The 18332-nt window shown below is 35.0% G+C and overlaps 1 protein-coding gene across 2 annotated transcripts; it reads right to left on the minus strand.

The window, feature by feature from the left end:
• Positions 1-630: 630 nt before the first annotated feature.
• LOC141833093 (uncharacterized) lies at positions 631-17758 on the minus strand. 2 transcript variants are annotated; one of them, XM_074720490.1, is made up of 19 exons: positions 17554-17758; positions 16037-16074; positions 15927-15949; positions 14727-14833; positions 14123-14174; positions 13963-14047; positions 11575-11665; positions 10093-10131; positions 9954-10021; positions 9806-9868; positions 5144-5199; positions 4996-5069; positions 3884-3976; positions 3704-3805; positions 2142-2222; positions 1954-2045; positions 1838-1853; positions 1162-1272; positions 631-1069 (listed from the first exon to the last, which is right to left on the minus strand). In XM_074720490.1, the coding sequence occupies exons 1-19, from the start codon at positions 17692-17694 to the stop codon at positions 968-970; spliced, it is 1434 nt and encodes a 477-aa protein (XP_074576591.1). In that variant the 5' UTR covers positions 17695-17758; the 3' UTR covers positions 631-967. The 2 variants fall into 2 exon arrangements, 1 of the variants encoding a protein (XP_074576591.1); XR_012602199.1 differs by lacking the exon at positions 631-1069 and having other exon boundaries at positions 1220-1272; positions 1954-2041.
• Between the last annotated feature and the right edge of the window lie 574 nt (positions 17759-18332).

Consider the following 18332-nt stretch of genomic DNA (forward strand, 5'->3'; position numbering starts at 1 on the left):
AGAGTGAGTTCCAAACTGCATCAAATTATTCAATGCAGTTGAAAATTTTACTAGATACTAAAGGCAAATTCAAATGAGAGGCTATCTTGTTGTAATTCACCAAACACATCAAGTGCTATAAGAAGGAAAATGCACCAAGAACATCACAAACTTAAGTTGGGGAGAATGTCACAACCACTAATTTTTTAAGTCCAAGTGTTACAACCCACAAATTTTCAAGCCTAGGGAGATTATTGATCCACCCCTCCCAATGCATGATCATTCTTCATTCTTTTAACTTTTTTTTTTTTTCTTTAGGATCATTCTAAATATTTTTTCTAAAACCTTATTATAAAAATATTTAAATATTTTTATAAAATTTATAAATATATACTATACCCTGTTGAATTGAATTGATCCTAATCATTAATAATGCTCTCTAGTAAGCTAGGCTTATTTAGATGTTTATAAAGGGAAATTATTGAATGATGCTAAAACATACCTATGACGCAACACTAGTGGTGGTTCCTTGATCGACCATCCCAGGTGATGAAAAAAGCAGCTCGTCCGCAAGGAAAAGGCTGATTGAGCGGTCCTAGTATGGAGCTCGACAAGGACATAGGGATCAAAGTGAACCAGCGGAAGCTCCAGACTTTGAAATTTTCAAATATAACATGATATGTTCCTGCCGTCTTTTGGGGCAGTACACAAGGGCATTGAGCCTAATTCAGTCAGCTTTACGCTGGTTGTGATGAAAACCAAACCAAACATATATACAAATACAAGAAGACGGACTCACCGATGAAAAAGGGAAATGTGCTAAAAGATCTGATAATATCATTGTTATATAAAATGATTACATGCCTACTTCTTGTAAAGAATACTATTATATGAGACCTTTTGATCATCGTTCTTTTTCTATCAAACTTCAGAGTGCTGTAATATGACGTGCCAGTGATTGTATAATTCAACAATAAGGGAAAATTTTCTATGCCCGCCGTCTCTTCTTCTCTGGTGTTTCATGAACTTGAGTTTTGACTCCGTACATTCTCAGTTGGAGATTCTCAAAAGCCTCAGAAACTGCCTCTACCTATTGGGTTAAAGTTTAAAACGTGAAAGAAATGAATCAGCCCAGGAAAATTACATAGAAAATAGGTATATCCTTTGTCTATGTGCTCATACCAATTCTGGTTTTTTGGCATAAACTCTCACAATTCTGTCTTGATAGCAGGCAGGCAAAAGGTGGCTGATGCGATCGTCTGTGATGTTAAATTTCTCCTCGCTGTAATAATCCTGCCAGTGCTTCGTATATTAGTCAAAAGGACCAATTGACAGTTCTCTCGAAGCAAGAAAACTATTAGTGTGTCGCTTGGAAGGATTTCATTTTACTTGCATAAGCCTAATCACTAGAACTAGTTAGCACCAATTAATTAGCATGGCTATCAACTATCTGTAGCTACAACTAATTACGGGTTTTAAAGATGTTAATTTAAGAAAACTGGTCCTTTTATTTATACACCCTATACATAATAACAAAGCTTGTTTGCTTAACTAATGACTTGCCAAAATCAAAACTCCAACAGAAATTAAGTTCGCCCATTGTTCAAAATGTGTATTCCTGAAAAAACTAAGCATGGAACATAATATCTAGAGTCAAATGACTAAAACCTATCAAGTTTGGCTCACTACTTCTAGTTAACTCAGCTTGCCCAATTAACTATTCCCCAGTCCCATCATGGACTTAGTCATTACAGTGAACTACCAAAAAGACTAAAATGTTCCATAACAATTTTGCATTGATTGAACATCAAAGTTGGAATGCTCAAAAATAAACTTCAGATATGAGAACAAAAGTTACCTTGAAAAAGCTGATGCTGGCCACATACCCATGCAAAAATGTAATGACAACTTCAGAGTCCAACCAATGAACTAGTCTTATGAAAATCACCAAATACTACAGCATTATTTTGATACCTCTCAAGAGGGTTATGTTTCCCTCGAGTCAAATCAATTTTGACATTGCTCACAACAATATCTTCTGCCTTCAAATTTATTCCATTAGCTTTCTAAATGCAAAAATTTCAGGATGAATGTCAATACGGTAGTTTGAATCATGAAGTGACACTTCATAAAAACAACTGTACAGATTCGATTAAGAATACCTGAGAACATATGATATCTTGTGGAGTGATGTCCTTGAAATGCTCTAGTTTCTCCTTCGGAACAGCATATTCATTGCAGAACTGCCAACAGGAGAACAGACATGTAAATCAAGCTGCTATGATATTACAGAACAATTGCATCTTCTTTTCAAATTTTTGCCAAGCAATTGAAATAGTCGTACATGTTCAGTGAACGATGGGTGTTACAGAAAGTTAGGAATCCCAGTAGTCGGCATTTTCAAGATAGATTTTCCTAAACAATGGAATTAAGGAGCTTCTGGTCTGTTTGCAGCTCATGCTGCAAAGGGAAGGATCTGAAAATTTGCAATTCTACTAGTGTATCTCAAGCAAATGGATCTTTATGCAGTTCGTCTGTTCTTGCTCTCTAAGACTCAGGAAGAGAGAATTTCCTGACTATATTAATCCAAAGTGCTTAATTCCCGTCAGACAGCGTAGCTACCAATTGAAATATAGATCAAACACAAACTTGATACTTCTTTTAACCAGGGGATATGGGGCTTAGTGGCATAGGCTTACTGCTAAGGAGATTATGTAGGAAGCTATAGGAGTTGATAACCATTTCTCAAAGTCTCAAAATATTACATTCAACCCAAAAAAAGATTAATGGAAATAACAACTGAATCATTAAAGAAATGTAATTTCAAACACCCAATCAGTCCTCTTTTCCTCCTTCCTTGACTCCCTCCTTTTCCAGTAAGAGTCAAAATAAACAGAAACAAACATTCCAAATCAGGAGCAACATAGAAATATCTTTATCAAATCTGTGGATCAATGATCATGCATATACTAATCAAATTAGTTAAAGCATCAGACTACAAATCACATTGGATAATGCAAAGATGCATAAACAAGTAGAGTGCCAGACTATTGGGTGTGTTTGGTATGGTAGAATTGAATATAATGGGAATGAGATTAAGAATAAAATGAAATGGAATAAAAAAGAGAATGATCCACTCCTTTGTTAGTTGCAATAATGAAATGGTATGCCCAGTGAAATTATTCATTCTATGTTTGACGTGTTTGGCCGTTTGATTCAATTTGACCTACTTAGTTTGTCTGGTGTATTTAGTGTGCCCATTCTGCCTCACCCAGTTTAGTCAATTCAAAGATCATGTTCAGATCTGTTAATTTGCTTACAAGTATTCCTTTTACCTTATTTGGCTTGTGTGTTGACACTCATCTTGTGATATGAGTAGTCTTATTTTGTTCTTATGTCTTTGACTGCCACATCTAGCTCATGCCTAGTCTACCTGACCTGAACAACCTACCTGATCTTCTAATTCAACCAGCCCTGAACAGCTCGACCAAGCTATCCACTTCACTCATTTTATTTATCTATATTTTAGTTTGACATAGTAAGTTAACTAGTAGTATTATATTTGATAGAGGTGAATAAAATTTTCCACCTCAAATTGTCAATCCACAGAGAGAATGAACGCTCCATCTACCAAATGCATCCCAACATCATGCAAGAAAAAAGAAGCGAAACAAAATTCAGACATCAGCAGAACAAAACTTTGGATGCAAAGATAGACGGTTGCCTGATATAAATCCCTACGGCGTATGCGCTGGATTATTTCTTTAGATTCTTTCAGCTTTTTGCTGTCAGCAAACTCAATGGTTTTTAATATTGTATCGTCCAACTGTCACATAAATGATAAACAAGTAAAATGCATTTGATAATATAAAAAGAAATAAATATCCTTTAATAGCAACAAAACCTTCCAGTATTCAGCAGGATCAAAGGGATATGAAGATATTTTCAGGTAACCATTAGCTTTTACAAGTGCATCCACAGCCATTAGTTCGATGCTCTGAAAAATGTAGTACAGAAGCAACTAAGTGAATACTTATGCCATAAAGGCAACAATGTCAAACTGATGACGCACAACTTTATAGGCAATAAAGGACAATTAATATTAAATGGACAACTAATTCTATTTCAAGAAACTGAGAACTTAATGCTTTATTCTAACACATTCATCAGACCTTTGGTTTATGAAATGGAATAGAGAGGGAATAGAATGATGATTCTTAGGGAATGGAAGTGATAAAGAATGGGAAAAAAAATGCATTCTTCAGTTTTGTTCATGAAATGAATAGAGATGGAATAGGATTGTGATTCCTAGGGAATGAACGTGATAAAGAATGGAAGAGAATATGTACCCTATAGTTTGGTTCATGATATGAAGTAGATGGATCATTTTCGTTTTGTAAGTAATAAAAAAGGAATAAGTCACCATGATGATAAATATCCCTTCAGATAATAAGATTCACTGATTACACAGCATAAGTATACAAACAAATAAATTGGAGGCTCGTCACAATTTCAAACCTAAACTTAAGACAACTGGCTCATTAGCAATTAATGATTTCATTACGGATTTACATGACCATTTGGCTGGCATCAGAGATTAGCAGATGAAACCCATCTTACCAGTTCAACATAGAATAATTCTGGAAAGCTAAAACTCTGATGAAATTGATGAGGTCAAAAGCTGGATGAGGATCACTAAGACTGACTACATAGAATACAACTTTCAAATGATTGAAGGCAATTTAGAAATCATGGCAACTCATTTGATTCATCCCTTCGGTGTTAAAACCTATCAAGTTGGTCAGTGCAAATGTGTCTTGGGTCCAAACAAGGCATTTCTGTATGAAATCAACACATCTTACTAAGAAACAAAAGGAGCTCTTTTAACCAGTAGCCAAATGGAAGCATCCAAGGTACAATGTCCCATGTATTAATGAGTAAAGGAGCAGTTATGTACACAATCATGCAGAAATACAAGACAGAAGGAATTAGAAGAGGATTGTAAAATAAACATACCTTTACTTTGGAGTGAGTATACACAGTCCTATGAAGATCAGCACGTGCCGAAAACAATTTGTGAATACTGAGGTCTGGTACAAAATTGAAAAACAAGATGACAACTAAAACATTAAGAAAATTTAAAATAGAACACTATGTTACTCACATTCTTTTGCTGGATAGCATATCTCATCACCCATAACACGCATCCCTTCAAACAATCTGCAGAAACAGAATAAATGGGGAAGTAATAAGCATAAATTCTTGAGCGATATTGAGCTGGCCTTATAAACATGGAAGGCAACTAGAAAGCTATGCATTCAAAAATGGTAATTTCCATAGTTCAATTATGTCACATCTTCTTAATGATTCTCCAAGCTAATGAGGATCAGTCCTCAGATTCTCAAATTCAAACCCATGAATCATGTAGATGCATAAGGATGAACCAAGCTATTTCCCTCCCACTCAACTTCATGTCTTTTCTTCTTGATGAGTCTATACTAACTAGGCACTTCGCCTTCAATTTTCATTTGAAAAAAGAACAATTACCAATTTTTCACATCCACAACCATGAATATTGTCAGATCAATGATACATATGCATGATTTGAATGCTTGCCTAAATATTTGAACAAAAATTTTGAGAAATGAAACAACTCAGAACACCAAGTCTTACCTAACAACAGTTGAGGTTTTAAATTACTATGTCCTTGGATCAAGGTACCACTTATTCAACAAGATAGAATGCCTTAGGTTAGTCTGATTTAGTCATCTTTTCTGATTTAGTCCGGAAGTTTTAGAAGTGAACCAACTTATTTATTCCCTCTTCGATATCGAAACTCAAAGTTTTCTCTCCCTCTTCTTTCTCCCTCTTGATCTCTCCACTCTCCATTCATGTCACTGTTGAATTCAGATCGTAGGAGGTTGCATGATTGGGGCCACTGGTAAGCCATGTCACCTCCACCTTGATTAGCAGCTAAGCCCATTTACTTTTCCACTGCAAATCTTGCTCATTGATTCCTTGACTTTGTAGCACCACCTACCCCAACCACAAGAGCCGCCAATGAGCTACACTTCCTCTCCTTGTCCAATAACTGTTTTCTTCTCCTCTTAGATTCTATTCACGCTTCCCTGATTTTTAAATTAAGCAAGTTGCCTACCCAAATTGTGACGCGACGCCATGTAATCGGACCTTGGCCAACAATCAACGGATTCTACCCTCCACCAGCCAACCTTACGTGCTTCTCTCTTTCTCTCAACCTTTCACTGTTCTCTCTCTTGCACTCTCTTTTTCACTTCAAAGAGACTAGTAATTCAAGAGATCAATACCTGAGATTTGGGAGTGGACATCCACTCCTAGAGTGAGGTTGAACACATTTTCTCCTCACTTCCCTTGACTGGAGTCCATCCAGATCTCCCTCTTCGACTTCCCTTGATCATGAGCAATTGACCCCTACAATGGGCGAGTAGTTCTTTGGATTCCTATGTGTGATTGGATTATCGAGTTCTTCCAAATCTTGACTATTCATTGCTTCTGCGATAATTCCAGCAAGATTAGCCTGCACTTGATGGGGATCAGACTCTGATTCTATCTGGATTTGAGCATTAGTAAGGGGTGAGTTGTTGGTTATCCCTCTTGCTAGTGTTGTTGTTGTTTACTGTTCCAGTTGATTTTTAGATGATGGTTAGATCCCTTGTTCCTAGAGGTGCTTGAATGTTGGATCATGTGATCCTAATTGTCCCATGTGATTGGTTTTGATGCTTGTTTAGGCAATCTAAGGATTTTGGGACTGTTTTGTAAAATCATGGGGTTTCACTTTGACTTGCATCATGTTGTGTTCATTGGATCAAGATTGGATCCCATGATTTAAGGTGATGCTTAATCTTGAATTTATTGTTTTTAATGAAATTTTGAGCTCTTTCTAAGTTCTAACTTGTCCTTGGTTTGTGTGTAGAGACTCATCTGGGAGGAGCACTCTGACCTCGTTTGACTTGGTTCATTGATTCTACTTGAGGCAGGTAAATTCCTTTCTTGGTCACTACTGCTGTTCCTTATACATGAAAGTGGCATGTGGAAGAATATATATATATCTATATATATATAGTTTCATATATGTTGCATATTTACCATGTGGGCTATTTTATGGGGTCTCATTTGGGGAAAGTTTTCAATTATAAGATGATGCTCTAGTTACTCATCCATTAATACTTATCTTTTAAATTGCTTCATCTTCCATTCCATGTTGTTCCATTTTCGATACTTACATACTATAACTTACACTCTGAGATCACCTTTAAATAGCTTGTCAATTTAGCATAATAAATACCAAGGTTTAAAATATCAAGCCGTGCCGAGGTTTCGGTCCTGGACCGGAATGATACAGTTTTGGTACTGTATTGTACTGTGCCGGTATAGTTTCAGTATTTTTAAAATATAAAATATACTAACTAAAATAAAAAAATTTAATCTAAATATTTAAAAATAAAAAAATATTTTTAAAAAATAATAAGATAATTTTATAGATTTTAATAAAGCTTATTTAAATTATCCCCAACTATAGCTAGAAATTGATTATTAAAATCTCAATTAAACCTTAAGTTAAAAATCCAAAAAAAATGAAATCACGACTCGCGACTGCAACGCCTCGGTCGCGCGCGCGGCCCGCGCGGCGCCTCCGGTGGCGTCGCCGCACCCGGGCAATGCCTCCGGAGACGTCTCCCAACTAGAATCGCTGGTGCTGGTGCCGGTGCCAGTGCGTAGACAAAATGAAAAATTTCGCCCGTATCGCGCGATACGGCTCGAAATTTCAAACTCTGATAAATACTAAATAGCAAGTCCCTTAAATTCATGATATTAAATGTGAAATAACTAAATGTGAAGTGAATAAATGACTATCATAAATGGCGAAATAAATGCTAAAAAGTAAATCCTCCAACCCTAGCTATGATAAGGCCTTCTAGCCCCCATGAGCTACATGGTAGCCTGCATTACATGTGGTTAACTTTCCGTGCATCACTATATTGTTATTCATCGTCAAAGGGTGACCCACATGTCAGATAACACTACTTATATAAGAGTGGATATAATAAGAGTGGATAACACTACCTATAGAGCTTGGCTTTAGTGATATACTAAGAGTGGATCTATTTGATCTAGAATAAGCATTCAAATGTGCTAAGTGAAAATGAATAGAAGTTTAATAACTTAAGTGATACACAAAGATTGACAGCTAAATATATGCTTAAGTAAAGCTTTAAAGTTTAAATGTGAATCATAATTCTTGATGCTTTTGAATTCCTTAATAAAAGTATAATTCATTCATATCATCTACCAAGTTTGCAATTTTGTGTTCACTTCATGTGTTCTGACCTCTAGATTTGTGAAAGGGCAAGTAATATAGATAGATTCTAATCGACTTCATCTAAGCATAGAGTCGCACAAAGGATACCCAGCTGTGTTGAAAATTGATTTTGTAAATCGATATTTTTCATTCTTCATAGGTTTTTTACATTCACATAGTCAATATATTCTTCTAATATGAAATAATTCATTCCGTACAGCAGCTTACTTTCCTTACCTGGCATGTTCTTGCTTATATACAAATTTACTATTTTTCTTTAACGAAATGAATAAAAGGCTACTGTCTTTTAAACTACATAATCCCTATCTTTTGTGCATCACTCATTTCGCCATCTAGCGAGTGGTCACTAGAAAGGATACCTCCTAGCTCGTGGAATTGTCCCCTCAGGTCATGACAACCTCAAATAGCAATTTCACATTACATGTCTCAGCATGCAATCTTGTGAAATATAAGAGAATATTAGAGCTGCATTATTCCATAAACAATAAAATAAGAGGATGAAGATCTATTTTATATCCTTCCACAGTAACCTAATAACATAAGACAGCAAAATAACTGATGTTCAAAGATAGTAGAAGTAAAAAAATAAAATAAGAAATATATTTTAGACTTTATTTATTGGACATTTATTTTGAAGTGGTCTATGTTTTATCTGGATCAACTATATATGCCAACATATCTGAAACATCCTAGATAAACTATGCAATTATTCTACATTGTTATAATAATAATATCCGTTGTCATGTTGAAGTTAGATAATTGAATATATGATTCTCCCAGAATAGAAAAATAATGCAATAATGACCAACTATCCAATAGCAACAACCCAAAATGAAATAACAGTTAGCAATTTGTGTAAGTCAGACCAATTACGATGTCAATATTGTCTTCATATAACTTAATGTTATATTGCAAGAGTATTTTAAATGGGAGAGTGACATAGCATAAATCCTCAGTATCAAACAAGAGCATGTTAAATACTATACAAGTCATATGGATTCAGGCCAAATCATCTTAAATTAAAGTACGCTCCATACCATCATAGATTTAATTAACTATTGCATGTATATATTTTATCCAACAAGCAACTACTGCTTAAATAAGAACATCTCAACTAGCAACTAAGGAGGTTACATTTATTTAAATTGATTGGTTAACCACTTACCCAAAAGCTACACTTTGTTAGGAAAGGGATCAATCTATATATTATATATACTCAAACAACTTCCTCATGTATGATTTGGCAAAGGGGAAATGAACTATTTAAGGCCATCAGGTTGATTAGGCTCATCTAGGGATATATTGCTCAGGCTAGGAGGATTTGAACATAGAACAACTTGTTCAACTTCCACAATTAGGAAATGGAACAATCTATGCATTTATATTTTTAACAATGTTAAATAAGATATTGCATTGGTATTATATCAAAAATAACAAAATATAACAATCAATTATAATCTGGCTTGCCTTTGATATTGAAAATTACAGCCAAGACCACAAGCTCTGCAGTCACGACCAATATAATCAAACCTGCAATCATTGTGATTCCAGAACTTGAAAAATAAGCAGCTTTATCATTGCAGAAGTAATAAGCTTTATCTAGTGCAAAAGTTACTTGTCAACATCAATTCCATTGCGACCATTAGCAACAATGTCATACAGAAATTGCTTCTCTTTCGAACTCTGGTAGAACATGAAAGTATGTTAGAAAAGGAATTATATGATGCTTTAGCCAGACAAATAAAAAAACTTACCCTTGGCACAGCAAACTTGGAGCTGGCTACTATCATTTCCTAGTATTAATAGAATTTTCACATTAGTAGTTGAACAATGATCTTATGATAATTCTGACTAACAGAAGTTAACTCTAATAGTATTAGAACTTAGGAGAAATAACTCCACATTGTTTTTCCTTTCAAATAAGATCGATCAAAATATTAAGTCTATTTTTTGGAATTTAGCAAAGATAAACCCAAAAACAAAATTAAAAAATTGATGATTTTGAGAAATAAAAGATGAAGAAAACTCTGAAGGCTCTTTGATGAAAACGAGGAGAGAAGAAGAAAATGAACAAATGGCAATAACAAAAATTTGGGAAAGCATTATATTTGCTAGCAAAAAGAAGTTTGATACTCTAATCCACACTTTTCTTAGAAAAAAACATTATATTGCCTGAACCAAATTCAGAAAAGAGGGAAAGAGAAAGGATGCAAAGAATCTAGTCAAAAGCATATAGATTTTGAAAGAGAACAGTGCATGAGGCTCATTAGTAAAACATGTCTTTCTTTTCAAAGAAATTTCTTGAGAAAAAAATAATAATGTAACACTTAAAAGTGTTTGTCATAAGTGACAAGGCTATTTGAATTCAACAGAAATGCAAAATTCATTCACAAAATTCAAACAAGCAAAAAAAAGATTCAATAGACATCACTAAAAACACTATGATCCAAATTGATTCCCCTTATTCGGGTCACCCAAGGAACAGGTCACCTAATTCAAATTCCAATCCGCAAACTATATTAGAACAGAACAGTGAGAAACATAGATTAATAAGATAAATACTGATGACCTTCCTATTAAGGCACCATCTAGTTAATCGTTGTAGAAAGTATATTTTAGAAATTTTCAAAAAATATAGTAGGTGACATATAACAGGAGGAAAACAATATCTCAACTATTTGAGGCCAATTCCATGAATCTAAGTTGCCATTGAACTCTATATGCAGATTATTGTTACTACTACCAGGCCATTTACATCTCCTTCAGGTAGAGCACTTTTATGTGCCTTTACACCCACATCTTTGTAGCATTTGCTTATTGCTCAAGACTCTCATCTAGCATGGCTGGTGATAAATATCTTATAGTAAGAGAATAGAAGGATCAATTTGGAAGAGTAACTCATGGCACCCCATGACCGCCAACCAACAAAAGGTTAAAAAGAAAGTAAGACAAAAAGTTGGCACAAATCTCTCCTTATAAACCAACTATACTGTAGTTATAAATAACAATAAAAGGCAAGAGTACTGTATTAACTCAATATTTTCTTGAAACTCGGATGTTAATTATCTTACAGAATTGTGTAATCACATCATGTACCACATATTTACATGAATTAATCCAAAAACATTGAAAGCAATTGATACCATAAAGATGCATATTATGAGAATCAAGGCATATAACTAACACAATATTTGCAATCTTCCCTCAAGAAGGCAGAAAATACACCAATGCCTTACTTTAACTTTTCTAAGATGGTCAGAATCAATGTCAATGTGGTGCTCATCAACCATGTAATCCACCAACTCTACTGACATTTGTTCATGAGACCTATAACAGTATAGCCAAAGCAATACAATTACTTATTAAGCAGACATAACACCTAAAATGTAAAAGTTATGAACAAACTCTATATGCTACAAGAAAACTTGAAACTTTGCAAAATAACTTTAAGCGTGGATCTGGTAAAACTTTTCTTAATTATGTACACTAATCATTTACATTTGCTCTAGCACTTCATAGAAGAATTGCAATAGTAATCCATTAAATATTAGCAAAATGGAATTGCATTGTACGCAGCCTTACCTTGCCTTTAAGGCTGTTTCCAGGATTTGAACCCGTGATAGGTAAAGGCTCCCCTTCATTAGCAAAATGGAATGTTTTGTCAAAATTCAGATCTTTATGAAAGAGGAGGAACATAAAATAAAGAACCTACTAAACAATATCTGGGCTAACAGTTTGGCTTAAGCATGACAAACAAACAACATTAGGACTCATTAGCGGCTTGGGTACACAAAAGATTGACTACTTGGAGAAAGGATTTCCTTTCTTTGGGTGGGCAAATCACTCTAATCAATAGCACCTTATCAACAATTGATTATTATCCGTCTAGGTCTATGTTTTGCCAACCTAGGTAATCAGCAAATTGAAGCAGCTTAGAAAAAACTTTTTTTTTGGTAGGTACATCTGAGACTTCAAGAGTGTGTCGTTTGGTATCCCGAATTTGGTTTGCAGGCCTAAGATGCAAGAAGTGACACATCTTGTGAATTTAAAATTGTTCAACCTGGCACTACTCTGCAAGTGGTGTAGCAATGGATAACAACGTCTTCTTAAGCATGATGGCAGTCAAAGAGGCATACTTTTAATGTAGAAGTTGGATGTTCATCACACTTGATCACAAATTATCATTTCTGTGGAGAAGTTTTCTAAAAGTCCAAGACTTTTTGTTTCTCTAGTATCACAGTACAGGCCTACATAATGAATCATACATTACCTTCTACATTGGCTGGATGAATTAGTATGCAATCAGATGTGTGCATTGTTCAACGCTTGTGGTGAGAAACAGATCTTTAATAAGTTGGTTTTACTGTTGCAGTGCCCTTTAGCAGACCAGTGAATGGCCCAAACATGCTGGAGTTAAGCAAAAGGGTGACACATCGTCATCAATATGAAGATGAGGATAAATTCAGTTGGTAGTGGAATATTGATGGTAGTTATTTTCAACTAGCTCAGCTTATGGAGGTCTGTCGCACAAGGGTGATCCATTCGCTTTGCACCAATAATCACTCACTATCTCCAAAGAAAGCTCAAATCCTTGCATGGCTGGTTTTGCTTCACAAAGAAAATATGAAAGAGAAGCTCACTTTCAAAAGAGTATGTCTGCCTTACTGTGATTGTGTTTTCTGTTCCACAACTGATCAATCATGTTTGGAAACAAAGGAGCACTTTTCTTTGTTTTGCCAAGTAGCCAAGATCCAGAATGTCATTCTTGACAGGCTCAAAATTCACAGCCACACTTCTTTCACACCATCAGCATAACATGTTTGGAATCTAATGGTGCACAAACAGCTTGCAAAAATTGGAAACACATCGATACATGGGTGACTACATGTTATGAACTGTCAGGTGTGAAACAATTTTTAGAAAGAGTGACCACTATGTTGGAAATATGTTGGAAAAGTGGGCTGACTTGCTTTTGAGATGGAGCTCCAGAGCTCACTGGAAGAAGGACATCTTCTATTTCAGGTGATAGGATGGTAGTCATGGTCTGTACAGTGAAACTCCACACTGCTAAATATGAATTGCAGGCTCTTGATCAATACTGTCATCTATATTAGGCAATTTGTATTGGCAACATCTTTCCTGATGTTTTGCTAGCCATTTTGTATTTTTCTTTAGGCTGATTATTACATTCAGTTTCCACTAGCTAGATACACAGTCAGTAAGAATATGCTTTATATTAAGTAAATTGGGTGGGTGATGATGTTGTTCACTCTTATCATCTTTCCAAGAAAAATAAAATAAAATAGAGAACCTGAAGGAATGAAAGTAAGTTGGATGTGATCTCTAATTCATTACAACTGTTAGAGAAGGATTTTTTTTCAATATCAGTCTAAGAAAGAACTCATCCTGTCATCTCAAGATGTCATTTTAGCATGATCTTTCATGTGCACCTTTCAACAATTTGAACAAAAACCAATATACTATGGAAATGAGAATCACAATTTAGTCTAAGAGGAAACAAACACTCTCAAAAATTCATCTATCCACAAACATGCAGGATAGTAATATCATTTAAACCAAAAAGCAGTAAAACAAAACTAATAAACTAGAAACATAAAGATTACCACTCTGATCCAGGGAGAACTTGAGGAAGAAATTCACGTTCAAACAAGTGACTGAAAGGTCCATGGCCAATGTCATGCAGAAGGCCTAAAATAGAAAAAATATGAGCAGTTAGAAGATGGAAATACAGGGAGGAAATTGATTCATAGAAATCTGATTCACCTGCAAGTTTAACTATCTGGATATCATACGAATCAATATCAATCTCTGCTCCCTGCATGCATGCATTTACAAAATAGTCATTCTCACTAGTAAGCAAACTTGGTTAGCTTGTACAAAAGATTTTACTAAAGAAGGGCACCAATCATAGAGCTATACTCATACAGTCCAATAGACACATTAGGGAAACCTAGATGTACCATTAAGATAGCAAAGACCAATATATTAATTCTTGGTTTGTGCCATTATTCAAAATATAAATCTGACCAAACAATACCAACTGATCTTAACTAACATACTGATCAGATCAAGCACTAGCAATTGAACACCTTGATGCTCTTCTGGAAATGCAAATCAGTATTATTAGCATACCACTCTAGATTCAGTATTATTATATTCAGATAAATATTTAGTACTATTATTATATTAATTAATATTATATTCAGTAAAAAATAATTATACTCAGTACTACTGTATTCAGATCAATGTCATTGGACTGTTATGCCAAACAGTTCGACAGCATTGATATCATGTCACTCACAGAATATTTAAACCCTTGGTTCATCTTTGCACAATAATCAGATAAAAATTGAGAGCAGAATCATACATGGTAAGTTTGAAGAAACCGAAGTGACTCCCCAGCAAGCCAATAAACACCTAAGGAATGCTCAAATCGTGTATGCACGGCACCAGGATACACCAAGTATGTGAGACCTGACTTGCATAAAGGAAGGACATCAAAAAAAGGCTGCAGGGAGTTGCTGCTTTGATATATAGTGGAGATGATAATCGCCACTATAACTATAAATGCGTGTAAACAATTGTTCCAAATGAGTTCACATTTTCTTTTGACTGTCAACTTGTTATTAAACTTAAGATTCTTAAAATCAAACACCTCTTCCAATTGCCGTTTTCTTAGTCTTGCACAGGTTAAATTTGGGATACACATTTCAAGAGAGAAACATTTTCTTGTCACCCACAACCTGGCTAAAACGCCAAAGGTAATAACAGAAGTGACATTATTATTATATTATAAACAGGCATGCATGGCATCCCTTTTGTTGCTTAAGTAACTAATATTCAAAGAGTACTGCTGCTTTAAGAAGAATATTAAAAATATCAAAAATACATGCATAGTTTATCCACTAAGCAATCTACAATCTGACTTGCTTTCCCAAATGGTACTTCTCCAGAAATAAGTGAATGGTGAATGCAGGTAATATTATCTCGAGTTCCTAACTACATATTCAAACTCAAACATGGGCTATATATAGGTGCCAACACCATCGTTTCTCTTTGGTACTTATCAGACAAACAAGAATTTGCAAATATAAGACTGACAAAGGTTTTAATATCCCACCTAATCCAGTTCATCAGATGGGTATACTGCCTGATAATAAAGACTGATAAATGTATGTTCGTATTAAAGCATGGTTTACTTATGAGTCTCAACACCCTTTTCTATCTTTCTTACTAGTTAGACAAACAAGTAATGCAAAAATAGAAGCCTGCCACCAGATAAAAATTGTTTCCTGATATATTTATCACAAGGTCAATTTTGGTCCTTCGAATATTCATTTTATCCAGATTGTTTTCACTAACATCTATATTTTCTAGATTAGCTATGGGTATAGTACCTAATAATTAAGAGAAACATCAAAAGAAAAGACTAGAGTTTGGTGATTAATTATGGAAAATAATATAGTCAAGGGACCAAACTTTCAACTTTTTAAAAAAACTTTAATGGTTCGATGATAAAAGTACTCCCCCAGAACTTCTAAGAGAGCCTACAGAGATAGGGGAGTACCTAGCTGCTTAAGATCTCGTAGCCTGTCATTCAAAATAAATTTCCGAGTCAATATAGAACCAAATAGCATATTATTTCAAAAGGCAAGTTCTATATATGTCAAAAGTCACCTCTGAAACTGTTCGGTGTCAATAAACTTCAAGCTCAACTGCAATAGTAAAGCAAAGAACCCAAGTTCGGTAAGAAACTGAAAAGTAATTTGTATGGACTCATTGAAAGTTCAGTATTATTCAAAATGTAGAAGTTCCAATCTTTGACCTTGTATGGCTTGTCTCTAATGTTGTTAGAATCCAAAACTAAAAACAGGAACCAAAAAGGACCTACGTCTGCAGGTCGTGCATTGTTATCTCATTTGTTGTTTAATAAACCATGCAAGTTTTGAATATGTCAAAGATTCTCAAGAAAAATAAAATATTAACAATCTTTGTCAAGAAGCACTAGCCATACACGCAAAAACATACGAAGGTAAAGTAAAGAACCAAATTGAATCAAATTGCACAGCAAACTTTCAAGTTATTCAAATAATAGTTACGGAACATCAAAAAGAGTTAGGAATGCAAAGACCGTACAAAAGCCAAATTTCATTGCCACCATTTTCTAAGGAGCTCAATAGTGCATCGAAAGCAAAGTTGAATGTTGAGGAAGTGATGAGAAAATTGTTTACAACACAGTTCCCAAACGCATAAATTCAAACCAGAAAATTCTGATGAGAGGCCCCTCTAGACCAACAAAGAAGTCAACACCAGACTCATTCTTAAGATTTTCAATGGTAATTTCTAAGCTGGAGATTTGTTTATGCTGAGACTAAGCTGATGTCAAGTGTTGACATTTCTAAGCTGGAGATTTGTTTATGCTGAGACTAAGCTGATGTCAAGTGTTGACATTTCTAAGCTGGAGATTTGTTTATGCTTTGACTAAGCTGATGTCAAGTGTTGACATTTCTAAGTTGATGCCAACCCTGGACAGCTGCTAAACATTTACCTCCATGCCTATATTACTTCCAACTCACCTTTCAAGCTATATTGGTTAAGAGCTCTCGAGCTCCAACAAAATTTACGTTTCTTGAAAATTATGCCTAAAACCTGTCAGCACATTGACAATCATGGCGTCCCTATCTCTATCAAGCTTAACAACATGCCAACTCACACCCTTGACTACAACCTTAAATGTCAACCCTGCAAGAATTTTGCTATAAAGAAATTTCCAAGTATGTGATTGGCATGCACTAATTCTTCCACTCCTCTACTTCATCAAAGAAAATTTAAGAAAATAAAAACAAGGAGCACAACGCTTCGAAGGCATACTCTAATATGGTAATTAGAAGCATAAAATGACCAGTGAGAAGATAAAGAAAAAGAAACGCCGTTAAAAGAAGGAGTTGCGATCAAAATGTCATCCAAGAAGGGAAAAAATGCTGAACCTAAATTTCTAGCGAAAACACTGCAGTTCCACCAACCATGTCTTGCAAAACCGCCCATAATTGGCCAACAAAACTAACAAGCAACTCATCTAAGCCTCCAAGGCCCCAAATCGACAGGCACATAAATCAAGAATCACACGGGCATCAAGAACTCGATCAGAAACCAAGAACTCAAGAATCCATGGAAACTTAGGTTTTACGCCATACCGGATCGAGAGTGATGTTCCCGTGGACGTTATCCAAGACATGTTTCAAGAACCGGCGGTCGCCAGACGCCTGGCCGTCACGATACAGAGACGGCAGCCGCGGCTGCGGCACCGAGACCCCTTTGTTGCAGTACTCACCCATGCCGCTCCTGATTCTTGAGAGAGAGCGAGAAGGACGACAAAGGAAGGAAGGAAGGAATAGGAAGGAAGGAATGGGAGTGGAAGTGAAGAATCTGCAGGCGGTATTTATATATATTAAAAGAGGCCGTGAGAAGTGGAGGCGAACAACCGCTTGCCAGCAGCGACCGTGGCCAGGGTAACGTCCGCCGTCGGTTGGGGTGGATCATGGATGCGAAATATTTAAGTGTTTTTTTTAATATTTTTTTCAAATTAAATTTAGTTGAAAAATTAGCTATTAAATTTATTTGTAGCGTATGCAAAGGATGATTATGACAGTTATCATAATTTTACATAAATAATAGCATTGGGATAAGAAATTTAAGGTCCAAACAAAGGCTTACTTATTGGTATTTATGATTTACAATATGAGTCATTAATTAATTTAATTAATTGAATCGATTAATTAATTTCGATTGACTTTTTCATCCATCTTTAAAGGGTTTCATGTAAATTGATTTTCACTCGTATAAATCAATTCTTCGTTAATCAATTCTTCATTATTCAAGTAATTTTAAATATTAATTTTTCATTCATTTGAAAAATTAATTTACGGCAATCATAAAGTAATATTTATATTTGATTTATTAATTATAAAAATTA

This window comes from Curcuma longa, chromosome 8 (genome assembly GCF_044706935.1).
Source record: "Curcuma longa cultivar G26 ecotype Majalengka, Jawa Barat chromosome 8, ITB_CL_G26_1.1, whole genome shotgun sequence".
NCBI lineage: Eukaryota > Viridiplantae > Streptophyta > Magnoliopsida > Zingiberales > Zingiberaceae > Curcuma > Curcuma longa.

Coding starts and splice junctions, on each gene's coding strand:
- LOC141833093 (XM_074720490.1), bottom strand. CDS start 17,694: ATGGGTGAGTACTGCAACAAAGGGGTCTCGGTGCCGCAGCCGCGGCTG. Junction 10,132..11,574: donor ACCATCTTAGAAAAGTTAAA/GTAAGGCATTGG, acceptor TATTAATACTAG/GAAATGATAGTAGCCAGCTC. Junction 9,869..9,953: donor AATGGAATTGATGTTGACAA/GTAACTTTTGCA, acceptor CAATGATTGCAG/GTTTGATTATATTGGTCGTG.